The 20,339-nt window shown below is 41.2% G+C and overlaps 1 protein-coding gene across 2 annotated transcripts in view; it reads right to left on the bottom strand.

Annotated features, from left to right (window-relative positions):
* Positions 1-20,339, bottom strand: part of LOC134351496 (1-phosphatidylinositol 4,5-bisphosphate phosphodiesterase gamma-1-like) — a 273,333-nt gene that overhangs the window by 116,024 nt on the left and 136,970 nt on the right. For both annotated transcript variants that reach the window (XM_063057723.1, XM_063057732.1), the window contains exons 3-4: positions 13,069-13,162; positions 9,216-9,263 (exon numbers count right to left, since the gene is read on the bottom strand). In XM_063057723.1, the coding sequence (XP_062913793.1) occupies positions 9,216-9,263; positions 13,069-13,162 (142 nt within the window). The remainder of the gene's footprint in view (positions 1-9,215; positions 9,264-13,068; positions 13,163-20,339) is intronic.

Genomic DNA, 20,339 nt, shown 5'->3' with positions numbered 1-20,339 from the left:
ATCGACGATCTTGCTGGCGAACGTGCAGTCTCTGCTGAATAAAATCGATGATCTCAGAGCGTGGGTGCTACATCAGAGGGACATTAGGACCCTGTGTGTCCTTTTTTTCATGGAATCCTGGTTAACCCCTTCCGTACCAGATGCAGTGATTCAGATTGACGGGTTTACTATACACTGTCAGGATAGATCGATAGAGTTTCTCAAAAGCAGAGGTGAAGGAGTATGCCTCATGATCAACTCTTCTTGGTGCATGAATATATCAGTGCTGTCCCAATTCTGCTCACCAGACCTGGAATATCTAGCAGTACAGTGTTGTCCTTTTTACTTACCACTGGAGTTCTCTGGGGTTATTCTAGTAGGAGTTTACATTCCACCTCAGGCCAATGTCAAGCAGGCTTTAGATGATCTGAACAATAGGATCAACATGCATGAAACAGCGCACCCTAATGCTTTCACCATCGTTTTGGGAGATTTTAACAAGGCCAGTCTGAAAAAAATCACTAAGCAATTACCATCAACAGATTACTTGCAAAACCAGAGGAAACACCACATTGGACCATTGTTACACCACCATCAAGAATGGCTACCATGCTATTCACCATCAAGAATGTCCTCATTTCGGGAAGTCTGATCACCTAGTTGTACTTCTACTCACTGAGTATAGGCAGAGACTGAAGACTGCAGCACCAGCAGTGAAGACCAAGAAGGTATGGACAAGGGAAGCACAGGAGCACCTACAGGACTGCTTTGAATCGGTGGACTGGACTGTATTCAGGGATTCATCTTTGAATCTGGATGAGTATGCTGCAATTGTTACTGACTTCATTAAACCCTGTGTGGATGAGTGTGTGCCTACAAAGACTTACTGTACTTTCCCAAACAAAAAGCTGTGGATGAACCAGGAGATACGTCATCTGTTGAAGGCAAGATCTGTGGCATTCAAGTCTGGCAATCCTGGCCTGTACCAGAAAACCAGGCTTGATTTGCAGAGGGCTATTTCAAGGGCGAAAGGACAATTTTGAATGAGGTTGGAGGCGATATCAGATGCATAGCAACTCTGGCAGGGACTGCAAGACATTACTTCCTACAAAGCGAAACCCAATAGTATGAATGGCAGCGATGCTTCACTACCAGATGAACTCAACGCCTTCTATGCACGCTTTGAAAGGAAGAACACATCTACAGCTGTGAAGGTCCCTGCTACACCTGATGACCTTGTGATCTCTGTCTCAGAGGCCGATGTTAGACTGTCTTTAAAGAGAGTGAACCCTTGCAAGGCGGAAGGTCCCGATGGAGTACCTGGTAAGGCTCTGAAAACCTGTGCCAGCCAATTAGCAGGAATACTCAAGGACATTTTCAACCCCTCACTGCTATGGGCAGAAGTTCTCACTTGCTTTAAAAAGGCAACAATTATACCAGTGCCAAAGAAGAATAATGTGGGCTGCCTTAACGACTATCGCCCAGTAACACTCACATCAACAGTGATGAAATGCTTTGAGAGGTTGGTTATGACTAGACTGAACTCCTGCCTCAGCAAGGACCTGGACCCATTGCAATTTGCCTATCTTCATGATAGGTCAACAGCAGATGCAATCTCCATGGCTCTTCACATGCTTTAGACCACCTAGACAACACAAACACCTAAGTCAGGATGCTGTTCATCCACTATAACTCAGCATTTAATACCATCATTCCCACAATCCTATTTGAGAAGTTACAGAACCTGGGCCTCTGTACCTCCCTCTGTATCTGGATCTTCGACTTCCTAACTGGAAGACCACAGTCTGTGCGGATTGGTGGTAACATATCCTCTTCGGTGACGATCAACACTGGCACACCTCAGGGGTGTATGCTTAGTCCACTGCTCTACTCCCTGTATACACATGACTGTGTGGCTAGGCATAGCTCAAACACCATCTACAAATTTGCTGACAATTACAACCATTGTTGGTAGAATCTCAGGTGGTGATGAGAGGGCATACAGGAGCGAGATATGCCAATTAGTGGAGTGATGCCACAGCAACAACCTGGCACTCAGCGTCAGTAAGACAAAAGAGCTGATTGTAGACTTCAGGAAGGGTAAGACGAAGGAACACATACCAATCCTCATAGAGGGATCAGAAGTAGAGAGAGTGAGCAGCTTCAAGTTCCTGGGTGTCATGATCACTGAGGATCTAACCTGGTCCCAGCATATTGATGTAGTCATAAAGAAGGCAAGACAGTGGCTATATTTCATTAGGAATTTGAAGCGATTTGGTATGTCAACAAAAACGCTCAAAAACTTCTATAGTTGCACCATGGAGAGCATTCTGACAGGCTGCATCACTTTCTGGTATGGAGGGGCTACTGCACAGGACTGAAAGAAGCTGCAGAAGGTTGTAAATCTAGTTAGCTCCATCTTGGGTACTAGCCTACAAGGTATCCAGGACATCTTTAGGGAGCGGTGTCTCAGAAAGGCACTGTCCATTATTAAAGACTTCCAGCACCCAGGGCATGCCCTTTTCTCACTGTTACCATCAGGTAGGAGATACAGAAGCCTGAAGGCACACACTCAGCAATTCAGGAACAGCTTCTTCCCCTCTGCCATCCGATTCCTAAATGGACTTTGAAGCTTTTAATATACAATATTTCTGTTTTTGCACATTTTTTAAAATAATCTATTCAATATATGTAATTGATTTATCTGTTTATTTATTATGTTTTATTTAATTTATTTTTTTTTCTCTCTCTGCTAGATTATGTATTGCATTGAACTGCTGCTACTAAGTTAACAAATTTCATGTCACATGCCAGTGATAATAAACCTGATTCTGATCCTGATAAAGAAGTCATTCCTATACACAGATTCAATCAAGGATTTCAAAAGTACATTGGAGAGGTGACTGAAAAACAAAAAAAAATTACAGGGCTTTGGTTATAAAGTAGAGAAATGGAACAGAATACATTTATATATTGGGAAGCAGCATAGACTTCAGGAGACAAATGTCTCCATTCTTTAATGATTCTATAGAGTTAATTGTCAGTCTGTTCCCCTAGGGCTAAAGAATGGAACCCTTGCTATTCCTTTTATATATATTTGAGCAGATGTAGGGAGATAAAACTGAATGTTGATCAGCCTGAAGTAGAGCTATTTTCTTCAGTTGAGAAAACGGTTAGAAATTTGAAAGCTGCACAGCAACTTCAAATGGCTGTCTTTCTCCCTGGTCTCCCTGTATACTTTTGCGATTAGTCTGGACTTCCCTCATGACCCTCCTCTTAGTGACGCCCACTGAGCTACAACCTTTCAACCTTGGCACTGCTTTTTTCTCACCAGCCAGCTCTAAGCTGCCTCTGACATCGAGAACATTGACCTATTTTCTCATTTAGGTGCTTCAGCACTGAAATAAATTGGAATCTTTAACAGAAGGATTTAAAACAGCAAGGCAAGGAAAAACTGTGGAATCTGCTGTGGGCATATAAGCCTCTGTATTCACTTCACACTATGTTAAATTGATTCTTTATGTTTCATTTTTTACAGCCACACATACAAACCAATTAATCCTCTCATTTCTCTTCTCTATTCACTTTATTGCCAATTTCTAGAGAATCTGATGATATTTTCAGATCAAGATTCAGTGTTGAAGGGTTTCTTTCCAATTACGGCCACTTTCTACAGGAATAACTGCCTGTTCAGCAGTCTTCAAATAAAACTTTTCCCTGCGTACATCCCAATGATAATATATGAACAAACATCAGCGCAGACATTTAGAAAGGTCTCATTTGCCATTCCATAGCATGAGACAAAGATCTTTGTTGGGCTAGAGTGGGAACCTGTCTTGATGTGTTGTGATGATATACGGCCACAATCGCATCTCTACACTTCTTTTCCAAACTGTTATCGTACTTTCCATCTCCCTGCCGCTCTACTATTTGACCAAGATCCAGTTATCCTGGCCAAGAACTTACAGTTACTCAAACAGATGGTCAAAGCAAAAGTATGCTGTTGAGTAAGCGAATCATGGATACTTTGCTGCATATTTTAGGTAACTGGTCAGGAAAGGAAGGCCAGGGAGAGGGTGGCGAACAGAAAAGTGGCAGTGGGGTGATTGTGTTGGGTGGCAGTAGTGATCAGGTAACTGGCAGGGCTTGTGGACAACAGAGTCTCAACAGTGTGATTGAATCTTAGGGGTTCAGGACTGAGAATAGGGAAATAGCCCCTGGGCCTCAACAGGGGTTGAGGTCAACGTGAGTTCAGAGGGATGAGTGGTGTTACTCCCATTTTGTGTGGTGAGGGATTGATCCAAGGCTTGTAAAGAACTTATCTTACAGTCTTATCTTCAACGTATTTATCTTCATCAGAACTGGAAATGTCAGGTCTGATAATCGTGGACCTGAGGCAGCTTCTTTCTCTACAGATACCCATGACTATATTCCCAGCATTTTCCTATCTCAATTGTCCAATAGCAAGACTGCATTCTCCAATCCCATTCAAAGACTCTCTAACATTCATTGAATATGCCCACAAGAATACAAATCTCAGGGTTGTATATGGTGATATATACTGTATGTGCTTTCATAATAAATTTACTTTGAACTTTAATTTAAGACTTGATCATGTAATTTGGACGGACCCTTTGATGCAGTAATGTATGGTAGCATTGTAGTTAGGTTGTGTAATTAAAGAATCAAAATACCGGATATCCAGAGGCATAAGTGCAATTCTCACAATGGCAACTGAGGAATCTAAATTGAATTAATTTAGTAACAACCAGAAGATCGTAACTGCATCCTGAAGTGGGTTATGAAGGCTGACAGGTATTATTCATCTTGTTAAGGGAAATCAATAAAGCGCAATAAATGCTGGCACATCCAGTGATAACGCACATTGCAAACACAAATTTTAAAAATATTTATTTTAAAACTATGTTAATATTCCAGACAACTGAAATAGCTTTCTCCTTAACCAGCTCCAGCATATTTGCTGTACTGTTGGTTATGTTTGACAGCATTGCAAAAGTTGGCTCCCATTTTACCCTACATAACAACACATCTGCATTTCCTAATGCAATTTATTGATGGAGAAATGCTTTGGGAAATCCTAAGAATTTAATATATTACAGAACTGGAACTTTATTGCTTTAATCATTCCTCATTAAATGACACAACACCATACATTGCATTTTTGACCAAGTCCCCAGTTGGTTGCTACAGTCTGTATGACTTTAATATTGCAAGGGCATCATCTCCTGACAGATTAAACACTACTGGTAGCAGAAATTGAAGCCAGATATAGGAATAAAAACATAATATATATGAAATATAAGGAAGAACGGAAAACAAATTTAAATAGATTGACAGATTGATAGAAAAAAAAGTAGCAAAATAAATACATAAGTAAAGAAAGACTCAGTCAAGCAAACAGAAAGGTTGGTAAATAGGAAAGTCAAATAGGATTGATAGATAATTAATCTGTTTCTTAGTGTTGGTTGAGGAGGAGAAAATATACACAGGACATCAGTGAGACCTCAAGGAGTGTCATGGCTCCATTGCCTAAGAAGACAGACTGAGTCTCAGTTTCTTCTGATTATTTCTGGTTCTGCAGTGAAGTGTGAAGTCTAGTGTATGGTGGCTAGAGTGTGATGGTCAGGTGTAAGTTAAGCAGCATGGCATCCTGAGCATGATGCCTGCAGCAGGATGCTATGTGTGATAGACATATACTGTATAAAGATCCACAAATACTCTACAAAACCAACGAAAAAGCAGCTTCAGAATCCTTCTACAATTTACTGAGGCAAGGCAAAATTTTCCATGGTATCCTAAATGTCATCGTTGAAAGCTGAGCATACTTTATTAATTTTACATTTTCATAAATTATTAATTTAGAAAATGCAGCATTTTTCTTCAGTAACGGAGAGGCTGTTAATTGATCACTCTTTTCCTGGCAATCAGGTGTAATGCTGCAAAGAAGCTTTTGCATGGTAGAGTAATAAAGTCAAAGAATTATCATAGGAGTCTAATGAAAAAAGGTGGGAACCTTTAGGAGATGGTGCAATTTACAAAAAGAAACTATCTTGAAAGGCTACAACTTAGGACACGGAGATACTACTAAATTGAATCTAGCAATCCCTGTGGCAAGCTGTTCTCCTTTTTGAAAACTCTGCTGCTGCCAGCAACTAGCTCAGCAACTATGATGTCATCAAGCTGATTGAGTAGCCAATCACATTAAAGATTTATCAGATACAAACGAGGAAGCAAACCACACAGTACTTAACAGCCTTTTTAAAAGTTATACAGTGTTAATAATTGGGATGTAGTTGATTAAAAATAGAAGCTGAAATACTATAACCATTTTGAAGATATGTTTTAAACCCCTTAGATTTTGAAATATTCATTTGAGTAAAACATTGCACACACTCACACGATTGGCTTCTTAAGACTGTTTGCATAGCTGTGATAATGAACCATTATGCCATGACAGACTCTTTTGGACCCTTAAGTAAGATGTTCAGACTACTTAAAAGCAGAACAATTGTGTAAATGCCAAAAATTCACATGAGGTTGATGGTGGTTTCCCTTGAGGAGGCTGCAAAATGCCCTGCCTGCAGTGAAGCGCTCATATGAGAGTAACTGTGGAATTTCCACATTAAACTAGGCACAGGTAGTTTCAGTTAGTTTCACAACGAAACTTACAGCTAACACTGTTTCATTCCCCAGCTTTACAACAACCATAAATCTGGGCCAGCGATCAGAGGATAACATCCTGATTTACCATATCTCATTAGAAGAAATAACTACAGGCTGAGCTAATTATCTCAGTTACCACTGCAGCATGGAACAAGCTGAAATTTCTGCTGACACGTACAGCTCACTGATAGGAAGCTACTTCATAACTAACGGTGTTTAGAGCGTATATTCAACACTGAGAAGTCTCAGGGGGTCTACTAGAATTCCTACTCTGACCTTCGATGCTACTGAAAGCTCCATTAAGGCCCTTCAGAAGACTGAGGCGGGTAACCAGACACCATTTCTGAGACTCCTTCCTGATCGAGGACAGTGGGATTGAACCACAGCCTCTACTTTGTCAGTCAGCTGAGATAGCAACATCCTAAATCATCCCAGTATTCAGGTGTAAACCTACACCCAAGGCTCCAGTCCTCTCCATCTACAGGAGGACAATGTCTCCAGCCTGTATTGATTTTGACATCTGGTGAAACATTAAAAGGAGATATCCGTTTCCCTCAGAGCATTTATGGCATTGGCAGAAATGCTGCATGTAAGTGATTAAAAACCACCGCTCACTTCTTGCAATGGAAAAAACTGAATTATCCCAATTTAATTTATACAACAGTGTAAAGATGCCAAATGGAGACAAATGTCCTTGCCACACAGGTAAAGGAAAGAACTACAGCATTATTTATATTGAAAAGTTACTTACAAAAATATTCCTGATCACTTAGGCAGTACACAAATTTTGACCCAGGATACTAACCCTGGAGATCAGCAGGTACCAGTTCAACGCCACGTTAGCTGATCGACGGGGTGGTGGGGCACATTACAATTAGCCCCAGCATGCCTGTGTCAGTGTGGAGTCAACCATGATAGGGAATCCCGATCATGATCCACTGATCTACATTTAAAGATGATGCCTATGATATCACTTGAGCCTCAGCTCCATTGCATCCTCCCAAACCTCTTTAGCATGTTTCACAGAAACTGGTAGAGGAAAATGGAGAATTCAGACCCATCTTTTCACCCTGACATATAAGGAAAGGATAACAAGTTATTAATCTCCCATCAGGCTACTTGATTGGAAAAAAGCTCCAATTACCTGTGTTGACTGTATAGTGGGGAGCATTCTGACAGGGTGCATCACCGTCTCTTATCAGAGCTCCAATGCGCAAGATTGAAAGAAGCTGCAGAGGATTGCTGACTCTGCCAAATCCGTCACAGGCACAGCCCTCTTCATCTCCTTCAAAAGCCGGTACCTTGAGAGGGTGGCCTCCAGCATTAGGGGTTGTTACTATCTGGGAAATGCCTTCTTCTCATTCCCACCATGGGGAAGGAGGTACATACCAGACAGTGATGACACTCAATAACTTAGGAACAAGTTCTTCCCCTCTGCTATCAGGTGGTGCCTCGAGAAGGCAGCATCCAGCATTAAGGACCCTTCCTATCCGGGACAGGCCTTCTCTATGTGGATACTATAGAGGGAGTGCAGAGGAGATTTACAAGGATGTTGCCTGGATTGAAGTGCATGCCTTATGAGAATAGGTTGAGTGAACTTGGCCTTTTTTTCCTTGGCGCGACGGAGGATGCAAGGTAACCTGATAGAGGTATGTAAGACGATGAGGGGCATTGATCGTGTGGATAGCCAGAGGCTTCCTCCCAGGGCTGAAATGGCTAAAATGATGGGGCATTGTTTTAAGGTGCTTGGAAGTCAGCTCAAGGGGGATGTCAGAGTTAAGTTTTTCACACAGAGAGTGGTGGGTGTGTGGAATGCACCGCCAGTGATGGTGGTAGAGATGGATGCAACAGGACCTTTTAAGAGACTCTTAGATAGGTACATGGAGCTTAGAAAAACAGAGGGCTATGCAGCGGGGAAATTCTCTAGAGCAGGTTACATGGTCGGCACAACATTGTGGGCCAAAGGGCCTGTAACGCACTGTAGATTCCTATGTTCGATGTTCTATGTTCTCATTATTATCATCAGGAAGGAGGTTCAGGGGCCTGAAGACCCACACTCAAAGTTTTAAGCACAGTTTCTTCCCCTTCACTATCAGATTTCCAAACGGTCCATGAACCCCTAACCTCCACTTCACTATTGCTCTTCTGCACTATTTGTTTATGTATTTATTGTAACTTACAGTAGTTTTATGTCTCACACTATACCGTAGCCACAAAACAACAAATATCATGACATATCTCAATGTTAGTAAACTTGTTAGTCCCTTTTCATCAAAAAACAATCACCCTGAGTTCACAAACACAGAATGAGTGATTATAGAGGATCAGCCGGCTCCTGTGGAACCAAATTCCCTGTGGAGTTGGCAACTTTGGCAGGATGTAGGGATGGGGGAGCATGGGAAGTTACAGAACATTATGCGCTATATCAAAATGACACAGATGGATGGGAATAGAGACGATGAGGGACAGCAGGAAAGGAAAGGAAAGAATCCTGAAAATCCACTGCACTTCTATAAAACCTTGTGAAGTGATGGCCAGTCAAGGACACTCACCTGTTTTCTTTGTTTCTGTCCATCATGTTGAACTGCTTCCTGAGCCACCTGCAAACAGAACGCAGACCAGTGACAGCAATGTTTAAGAGGCAGTTAGATAAGTATATGATTGGGCAGGGGACGGAGGGTTGTAGGCTATGTGCAGGAAGATGGATTTAATTTAAACTGGCATCATGGTTGGCAGAGATAGTGTGATCCAAAGGGCCTGTTCCTGTGCTGTTCTATATTCACTCTCAGAGGAACAGGTATAGAGTAATGTTGTCTTTTTGTTTATCTAGCTAAAGCCACCAAAACAAATTAATTAATGGTTATGTACATTCAGGTCTGATCATATGCCTCTCCAAATACCCTCCTTGGTGGTTGACAAGCTCTGATCAGATTTCAGTAATTTTTGAGGTAGAGCTTCCAACAATCAGTGGGTTGCCAAACTCACGGTTAAATAGAGCGTGCACTCATAGAGATGGACAACAAACTGTGTGCAGTCCTGGTCACTACACTACAGGAAGGATAGGAAGAGGGTGCAGAGAAAATTCACCATGATGTCACCTAGAATGGACAGCTTGAATTATAACTGGGAGACCAGATAGACTGCAACTTATTTTCACTGGATCAAAGCAGCCTGAAAGGTGACTGTACAGAGATCTGTAAGATTATGAAGAGCAACAGTCTGGTAGATAGCCACAGTCTTCCTCCCTGGATAGGGGAATCCAAAACTAGAGGGAATAGGTTTGATGTGAGAGGAGGAAGATTTAAGGGGCAAGTTTTATTCCCCACTTACAGTGCTGAGTATATGGAATAAGTTGCCAGACCAGGTGGTAGAGGCAGCTACAGTTGTAACATTTAAAATAAGATTTGGGCAGGTGTAAGAAAGACTCAGAGGGATATGGACCAAAAAAAGGCAGGTATTTTAGACTGTTTCTGTGCTGAATATGCACTAATCATCAACCACTCATTTACTGTATACTAATCCTATATAAATCACAATTCTGTTCTCCCCATGTTCCAACCACTCCCCACAAGATGTACCATTGGCCTAACAGTCCAGACAATTCTACTGTGGCCAATTAACCTGTCCACCTACTCCTCTTTAGGATGTGGGAGGAAATCTCCTGTGTAAGGAGATTTTCCCCCGACATCCCAAAGAGGATTCCAAACTTTACACGGTCAGAAGGAGAATGAGAAAATTCCACACAAGCAGCACCCAATGTCAGGGTTGAATCCTGGTCTTTGGCATTGTCAAGCAGCAGCTCTAGTAACCTCACTACTGTGCTGCCCAATTTCTTCCAGATTTCACTCTAACAACATTCCCTGTCTTCCCTATTTTGAGAGTGGGGGGGTGGCCATCCCTCAACTGGTACATGACATCTACACTGAGAGTGTTTTGTCTCCAAAAGGTCCCATCAGATTGAAACAAAAACAAAAATGCTGCTATAACTCAGTCAAGCAGCATCTATGGATAGAGAAACAGTTAATGCTTCAGGTCGAAGACACTTCTTCAAAACAGAGGAAGAAAGAAGGCAGGCTGGACTAAGTTACAGGAGGGTGATGGGTGGAACAAAGAGACCATCAGTGACAAGGTAAAATGATGCATTGAAGAGATGGTCAAGCAAGTTATCTGAAATTGGAGAATTCATCATTGAGTACTGCAATCTGCAAAATGCTGAGACAGAGGTGAGATGTTAAACCTTGAGCTTATATTGGACTGCATTATAACAAGTGACTACACTGAGAGTTTGATGGCGAATTAAAATGGCAGGGAAATGGAAGTTTAGGGTCACGCTGCAAAGTGGTCACCTGATCTTTGGTTTCCCCAATGCAGAGGAGGCTACATTGAGAGCACTGAATGCAGTGAACTAGACTGGAAAATCTCAATTGTAAAACATGTAGGTGAATCACTGGTTCATCTGGAATGATTATTTGGGTCCCTAGATAGTGAGGAGGGAGGCAGTGAAACAGCAGGTGTTGCATCTCCCTCCAATGCATAGAATGATGCTGTGGGAGGGGGAATGGTGGGTGGGGATACAAGAAGGACCAGGGAATCACCAAGTGAGTGGTCCCAGTGCAAGTTAGAAAGGTATAGAGAGGCGAGGATGTGACTGATGGTGGGATTATGCTACATCTGGCGTAAACCACGAAGGATGCGAAGGCTGGTGGAGTGGAAAATGAGTATGTGAGGAATTATATCCTTGTTCTATCCTGGGGGAGAGACAGTTAAGAGCAGATGTGCAAGAAATAGAGGAAATGTGGTTTGGACCTCCATTTACAATAGCAGAGAGCAAGTCGCATTTTAGGAAGAAGAAGAATATTTCACAGGCCCATAGTGGGAGGCTTCATCATTGGAACAAATGTGTCAGAGAAAAAGAAAGTGGGAAAAAGGAACAGTGTCCTTACAGGAGGCAGAATGGTAAGAAATACAATTAGCTGTGGGAGTCTAGACTTGGATGATAATATCTAGTCTAACTCCTGAGACAGAGACAGAGAGATCTGTCAAGGGCAGAGTCGGAGATGGACCAGGGAAGTGTCAGGGAAGAAAATGGCAGAAGCAGTGAAAGAGTTTTTCAGTGGGTGCAGGATATTGCTCTGATGTTGTCAATGTATGGGAAGAAGAGTCTGGGGAGTAGTCCCAAATGAGCCTAGCACGTGGACAATACCATGTATCCAATAAAAGACAGGGAGCAGCCAAGGCTGTGAGGGTTCCCATATTTAATTTGAATTTAGTGAGAGAAATTGAAGGAGAAGCTGTTGAATGCTAATCAGGTGAGTAAGAAGGAACTCCCTCTGTTTGAGGAAGGAACAGATTGCTCTCACACCCTACTGATGTGGGTGGAGGTGTAAAGGCATTGAACATCCATGATGAAGATGAGCCAGTTAGAAATGACGAATGGCGAAGAGGATCAGAGGCATCATGGATATAAACGGCAAGGGACCACACTGGGGGCAATCAAGTTAAGGAAGAACTATTGTAAGTTTGGTACAACAAGATCAGGCTGAAACAATAGGTGTACGGAGATAATTTTGTCTGTGGACCTTTGCGAGGAGGGCAGAAGTGGCAGTGTGGGATTGAGGCACTACCAGATTGGAAGCTGAGGACGTAAGATGTCCTGATGAAATAAGATCTGTGAGAGCCTGGGATACGTTGTCTAGTGGGATAATGGGTCACAGGGAGGTACAAGAATGTGTCTGAGAGCTTAAGGTTGGCCGCTGCAAGATTGTGTTGGGCTGGCCAGCCTCTATCAGCACTGCCTTGATCTACAGGAAGTACTGTATGTTCAAAAGGAGTAGGTTGGAGTAGAGAAGTCAAGATAGCCAATGTCAGGTTACTAAATTACAATGAAGAGAGAGTAAAAAAAAGAAAAGAGCAAGGGTGCATGGCAACAGTAGGATGCAGGTGGATCAGGAGACAGAAGTCGGAAGACAGAGCCATCAGTCTGAGATGAAAACTCCTTTCCACAGATATGAGTGCGGTGACCAAAGTGGTAGAAGAAAACTTAGACACCATGTTAGGCCCAGAATTCAATAACATGTGGACACAAGGGTATGAAGCTTAGGCATCTGCTGAGGATTGATCACTTGAAATTGTGGGGGTGCAGCTGGAAGGATGGTGGTGGAGATGGTGAAAATGCAGAATGGGGTCAGGGGGAATCGAAGAGGGAAGAAAGCTCAAGTAGGGGCTCAGAAGTCAAGAGTTTGTTGACTTCATGGTTTTTTACATCAGTATGTCACATTGCAGCAACAGATGTAGCAAAAGGTACTGAGGATTACAACACCTTTTGGACAGATTTCAACCTATCAGTTTGAAATTTGCAGCAATGTTGGAAACCTTGGAGGTAAAAACAGGAAAATCATACATTACCTTTCTACCTGGAGAGGTGTGGGGGACTTCTGAGTGTCCTGCACCAGCCAGTTCAAACCAGTTATCCACATATTGGTGTCATCTTCATTGAATGCTGAAGATAAAGAAATTCATTAACATCATAATGCCTTTTATAAAATTTAAAAGCAAAAAGTTCAAAGTTCGAAGTTATTTCATTACCAAAGTACATACAGTATGTCACCATATACTACCCTGAGATTCATTTCCTTGCAGGCATTCACAGTAGAAAAAGAAACACAACAGAATCAGTGAAAAACTAGACACAAAGAAAGATTGACAATCAATGTGCAAAAGACAAAGGGTGCAAATACAATAAATAAATAATACTGAGAACATGAGTAGGAGTGTGGAATCAGTTCAGTTCAGTGTTGGGGTGAGTAAAGTTATCCAGGTTGCAAATGTTAGAAATCAGAAATAAAAATAAAAATTGCTGAAGCTACTCTGAAGACACTCAGGCAGTATCTGTGAAGACATTAATGATCTTTTACAGAAATAGCTCGTTTCTCATTTTAGATTTCCAGTATCCAGTCTTATGCCTTTTCAGATGAAAGATCACCAGTCTGGAATAAAGGTGACCCTTGTATTACAGGGAGTCTGTATTCCTAGAAAATAATCTGTGTCACTATTTTCCATAATGCAAAGCCCTGTTGTCTGTGCATGCAGCAAGAAATGTGAATTGACAAAAATGAAATCAAAATTTTGTTTTCTTTAATTTACATTTTTTCATATGAATTTCATATTTTTATTTTGTATCAAATATTTTGGTCGAGAATTATAAATTTCATCAGGGCAAATTTCCATTACCTGAACTGATATAACACAAGGTCACCTATATAAATTTTTTTCTTTCTCCACACTTGCTGCCTAATCCTTTGAGTATTTCCACTTTTTAACATTTTATATATTTAAACATTTTGAGGTTTTAATTATTAAAGGAAAATAGTACTGGATTTGAATAGAAGGCACTAAACATCAGAGGATAACATCTGCAGTCACAATAGATCTCAGTATCGTTTGTCATTAGCAGTCTGTCATCTTAATTCATCGGTGTTTATCAGTCTTTTGTCTATTCAGGTTTTGTTTTTCATCAAATTCTTGTGATTTTCTTTTTTTCCTTGTAAATGCCTGCAATAAAATGAATCTCAGGATAGTATACTTTGATAATAAATTTACCTTGAAGTTTGAAATTTAAGTTCCCTCAACTACATCACAAATGTAAGTCCTAACATCCATTCTTCATCTGAGATGATCTTCAATAGGTGGCATTCATTCAATATATTACATTAATGGTAACAATTTTATAAATTAAAAAAAAACTGTAGATGCTGGAATTAGAAGTTAAAAGAGGAATGCTGGAAACACTCGACAAGTTGGGCAGTATTTAGGGAAAAAGAAATAGGATATCTGATGCAGAGTAAGACCAGGTGAAAAGCATTTAATTATTGCACAAGCCTTCAGATATTCCTATCGGTAGACCTGCCACCCTCTCTGCAACTTAAAATTATCTTATTTTATTTTTTTTAACCAGTTCTGACAGAGAGCCATTGTCCTGAAACTTCAACCGTGCTTCTCTTTTCAAGCACCCTTCCTGACCTGCCGAGTGTTTCTAACATGTTCTGCTATTATTGCAGGTGATTCTTAAATAGCTTTGAGAAAGAGGATTCCCAGCCTGGTGGAACTTATTGCCCAACTTTGGTTACCGAAATATAATAAAATGGCTGAGATTTCAGTAAGGAGTCAACAGCCTAAAAATTAATCCAGTACTACATGGCAACAACTGGTGCTCATTTCCACCATAACACACCTAATGTTACGATCGAGGGATAAGCTTCTTGGGAAAGAAAGATTGTGCAGCATTGGCTTCATAGCAAAGTAGGCTAAGGACAGCAGACCTTTTTCCACACAGGGTGTGTATGAACCACATGGGTTTTTACACCAATCCTCCTGCTTTGTGAACACTTCTACTGACACCATATTTTTATTTTCAGATTTTTAACAACTGAATTTAAATTTGGAGGCCCAGAGCCAGTTCCAGACGGCTTTGTGTATTTTCACACTTCCCACACATTAAGAAAAAAAACATTCTGAGAAGGTTACTAGCAGTTTTGTCATAAATTCATTGATTGGAACATTTTATTTAAAAGACATTACTGCATTTCAATGTACTGTGATGTCCCAGTGTAATTATCAGGAGTGTAAACAGCTAAAAGGTGGCATTAAGCCAAAGAAAATGGTATGAGGACCGGCAACCAAAAGCTTGGTCAAAGAAGTGGTTTTAAAGAGCATCTTAAAAAAAAGCAAGCTTGTGGAGATGCGTAGGTTGGAGCAGGAAATTCCAGAGTTTAGAGGCTAGACAGTTGAAGGCACAGATATCAGTGGTAAACAGAGGAAGTATGGAATGCACAAGGGGCCAGTGTCATAGGCATCCAAAGTACTGGGAGTATTGTAGGACTGGATGAGATTACAGAGTTAGGGTTAGGGAGGAGCAGGGTTATAAAGGGACTCCAATAAGAGAGTGCAATTTTTTTAAAAGAGTGAGGCATTGGTCAATGAAAGTTAATGAGCAACAGTATACTGGATGAACTGGTCTTGAACGTCAAGGTGCAGCTCACAGAGGGTTTAACATCTTCCTTCGTATAGGATTTAGCTATCATAAGAGATCTTAGAGCTTAAGATGGCTGAAATATTTTGTCAGAAATTGAAGTATATTCCATTTACCACTAAGGAATCTCCTCACATCAGTTCCTCAAAAAATAAAATTGGTGGAGCCGTGATAGTTAAACTTTTATTTAGAGATACAGAACATTAACTGATCCTTCTGGACCAATGAGCTTGCACTACCCATATACACACATGTGAACAATTGATCTACTAACTGGGAAGATCAATGGTCACAGGGAGGATGTACAGACTCCTAACAGACAGCAAAGCAAATTAAACCTGGACCACTGGGGCTGAAATATCATTGCACTAACCACTAAGCCACTGTGCTGCCTGTTATGTAACTAGTATTTCAGTAATATTTGAGTAATATTGTAAATATATTGTTTGATGAAGCATTCTTTGTTGATTACATAATTCATTACAGGTTATATGTGAAAGTACGTGAATGGCATATGTTATTACACCACTGTATCATAAAGTAAAAATTAAGTACACACGTTTATCCATTGGTTCCCTGTGTTTTTCTTTTGATTAGTTTTGAAGTTACAAAACACAACAGTGGTGATGAGGCAGTCGTAAGATGGACACAAGACCACTACCTACCTGTTGAAGCACAGGAAAACATTTGAGACTGAAAAAAAAGCGCAGTGAGGTGTTAAAGTTTTTTTTTTAAAAAGCGCAGCACATTTTCTTTCCTTCAGCAAACGGACAGCAATGATCAAGTTTAAAAAAAGGCAGAAAATGGACAAAATTCATGGGTTCGTATACAGTGAGAACAGCTGGCTACATCGGAAAGACAGACCCGTTCAATGACACAAAAGATAACTGGGGTGATGTACAGTGAGCAAAAACAGCCAAAATGACCTTTGCTAATATTGTGAAAGTACTGTAGGAGCATTTAGAAGTGAAACTATTGTTAATTGCAGAACACTTTAGGTTTCATAAGCGGAATCAAAAGGAAGGGGAGTCTATTTTAGCATACCTGGCTGAATTTAATAGATTGTTGGTGCAGTGATGGTCTTAATGATGCACTGAAAAATTGGTTAGTTTGTGGAATCTTACCACAAACGGTCAAAAGCGGCTCCTAACTGAAGCACAACTCATATTTAAAAGAGCAACTTAAGTCTCTATATCAATGGAAACAGCAGCCAGAGACACAATTGAGCTGCAGTCAGGAGTGAAAGTAAGCGTGAACAAATTTGCAACATTTAAACAGAAACCTGCCCGGCCAAATAAATTGCGTTACCATTGTGGCAGGGTCTCACATATACCAGACCAATGCAGGTTTAAAGGCAAAACTTGTAGAAAATGCAACAAAGCAGGACACACACAAAAGCATGTTGGGCAGACAAAAATAAATGGACTACACCAGGAAGCGAAAAAGCTAAAACGTCAAATGGCAGTTTCAAATACAGCACTAATCTGCATGCTGTTGATGAAAAATCTGATAATGATGAGAATGACACAGAACTGAATAGCCTTAAGATTTACAATGTGAAAACTAACAACAGACAAGCAATATGCCTTACACCAGAAGTGAATGGCAAATTAATTAAAATGGAATTGGACACTGATTTGGGTGTTGCAGTCATTCCACAAAAATAGTTTGAACAGCATTTCAAGGATACTGAACTGAAGCCTGCAGGTATCCAATGAAGAAGAACCTATCCTGGAAAAACGTTATCTCATTCACAGCAGTGAAATACAACAAACAACAAGCCACATTGAACTTGTATGTGCTAAAAGCAGGAGGGCCAGCATTGTGGGGATGTGACTGGCTGAGGCAACAACTTGATTGGTAATCCATCTACCATTTGCATGCCACATCCCCTGCAATCAAGTCAACTGAAAGCGAAATAAGAAAGTTACAGAATGATACAACAGCAGCGTCCATGGAAGACATTGGAAGACTCAAATATATCAAGGAGAAAATAGTATTAAATGAAAATACCACACACAAGTTTTACAAAGCCCATCTGGCTCTTTATATCATCCGTGATAAAGTAGCCAATGAGTTAGATCGGCTAGAGGCTGAAGGAATTCTTTCCAAGGTTGAGTGGAGCCAATGAACAACACCAGCATTCCCAGTAGCAACAAAGAACGAGTCTGACAGGATTGTGGTGATTTGAAGGTCACCATCAACCCAGTACTGAAAGTAGATCAATAACTTCTGCCCAGGCTAGAGGATATCTCTGCAAACCTTTCTGGAGGGAAACACTTCAGCAAAGTGGACTTAGCTGAGGCCTATCTATAGATGGAGACGGACAAACAGTCCAAAGTGTTTCTCACCATAAACACTCACAAAGGGATTTATCGCTAAAATAGGCTTATTTTTGGAGAAATTTTCTGGCAGAAAGCCATGGGCCAGGTGCTACACAGCTACCCAGGCATTCAGTGTTACCTAGCTGACATCACTGTTACCGGTGAGGATGACAAGGGACATCTCCAAAATCTCCAAGATAGTTCCTGCCAAACCTGGCTACTGTGCTCCATCCCTTGAACTCATTACTATAGATCAGGAAGAAATAGCAATGGACAAAGCTGTATGAGGTGGCTTTCCAAAAGACAACGGAAATAGTGACGTCAGACACTGTATTCACACAGTATAATCCACATAATCCAGTGAGCTTGCCTGTGAAGATTTGCTTTATGGTGTATGTGCAGTCATGTCACATGGTATGAGTGATGGAAGTGAATGCCCCGTAGCCTTTGCATCATGTTCTCTTACTGCTGCAGAGAAAAATTACACACAGATTGACAGAGAGGTCTTGAGTCTGGTTTGGGGTGTAAAACATTTCAACCAGTACCTGTATGGAAGAGAGTTTACCCTCATTACTGATCATCAACCACGGGCGTCCATCTTAATCAACAGAAAAGTGTTCCACTAACAGCAGTAGCATGAATACAGAGGTGGGCTCTGTTTCTTAAAGGTCACGATTACAAGATCAAATTCAAGAGGACAACTAATCATGGAAATGCTGATAGATTGTTTCATTTACCCTTGGAAAAGGAAGTACCTGAAAAATTTGCAAAAAAGTAGACCCCTGTTGATATACTCTCACTAATGCAAATTGAATGTCTCCCTCTTAGGGCAGAGATGATCCAAAGGGAATCCATAAAAGACCTCACACTGTCTCAGTTCTACATGGCCACCCAAAATGGCTGGAACGTGCAGCAGAAATTCCAGTTCCCCCAGTTCTACCAGCCTTCGACGGGGGTTGCCTTATATGGGGGTTGAGAGTTGTTGCACCATCCAAGCTGAGAGCTAAAGTGTTAGAGAAGCAACATGCTGGTCACCTTGGTGTGGTCAAAATGAGAGTATTGGCTCACAACTGTCCGGTGGCCTGGGATAGATCAGCAGATCAAGCAGCTTGCCATGCACTGTTCAGGGATGACAACACATCCAGAAGATGCCAAGAGCAGTGCCACTCCTTCCCTAGGAATGACCTGCACTGCCTTGGCAGAGGTTTCATGTAGATTTTGCTGAACCATTCATGGGCACAAATTTCTTGGTGGTAGTGGATAGAGCTACAAAGTGGCCAGAAGTGTTCCCAATAGCATCCACTGCAGCATTGCACATTGTTGATATGTTGAGAAGCCTCTTCTCAAGGACTGGTGTTCCAGAACACTTAGACAGTCACCATGAACCACAGTTTCAGTCATTCCTGAAAATCAATGACATTAGATAGATTGCACCTGTACCATACCACCCAGCTACAAATGGCTTGGTGGAAAGGTTTGTCCAGAGTCTAAAGAATGCACTACAAACAATGTCAGCAGAGCACACTACACTGACACTGAATCAGAAGCTCGCCAATTTCCTCCTTGCATATCACAATGCAGCATACTCCACACCAAGCAACTCACCAGCAATGTTTTTCCTCGTTCGTCCCTTGCACTCCCGCTTGGGTCTCCTCAAGCCCAATCTCAGAAGGAGTACGCAGGACAAACGGACGGCTGGTCCTATAAGGAGGTTTGATGTTTCACTCCTGGACAATCAGTCTTGGCAAGGGACTACGGAGATGATCAAAAGTGGATACTTGGAAAGATTAAGGACAGAACTGGACCACTCTGCTCTGAAGTGGAGATGGACCCTAATGTCATTTGGAGACAACACAACAATCGGGCGAGGAAAGCAGAGCCAATTTTTAAGGAAGAAAGGTGCCCCAATCTGTCAGAGCCACTTCCTGCAGTCCTGGAGTCAACTCCGACAACCAGCACTCAACCCAATACCTGAGACTGTTTCACAACCACAAGTCTCACTTCACAAGCAGTGACCACCCTAATCAGGAAAGACGTTAGCCCACAAGAGTAAGAAATCTTCCATATCGTAGTTGTTTATAACAGTATACTGTGTACTAGTTGACTAGAAACCATTACATTACATACTTGAGTTGAGATGAATTCTATAGTGAGCCGGAGTTTATAGGTAAGCAGGGAAAAGTGTATTTACAGTAATATTTCAGTAATATTTGAGTAATATTGTAAATACATTGCTTAATTAAGCATTCCTTGTTGTTTACATAACTTACTGCAGTTATATGTAAAAGTATGTGAATGGCATTTGTCATTATGCCACTGCCTCA

This window comes from Mobula hypostoma, chromosome 1 (genome assembly GCF_963921235.1).
Source record: "Mobula hypostoma chromosome 1, sMobHyp1.1, whole genome shotgun sequence".
In the NCBI taxonomy this organism is placed as follows: Eukaryota; Metazoa; Chordata; class Chondrichthyes; order Myliobatiformes; family Myliobatidae; genus Mobula; species Mobula hypostoma.
The sequence above is the reverse complement of the archived record's forward strand: the minus strand, read 5'-3'. Positions and strand labels throughout refer to the sequence as shown.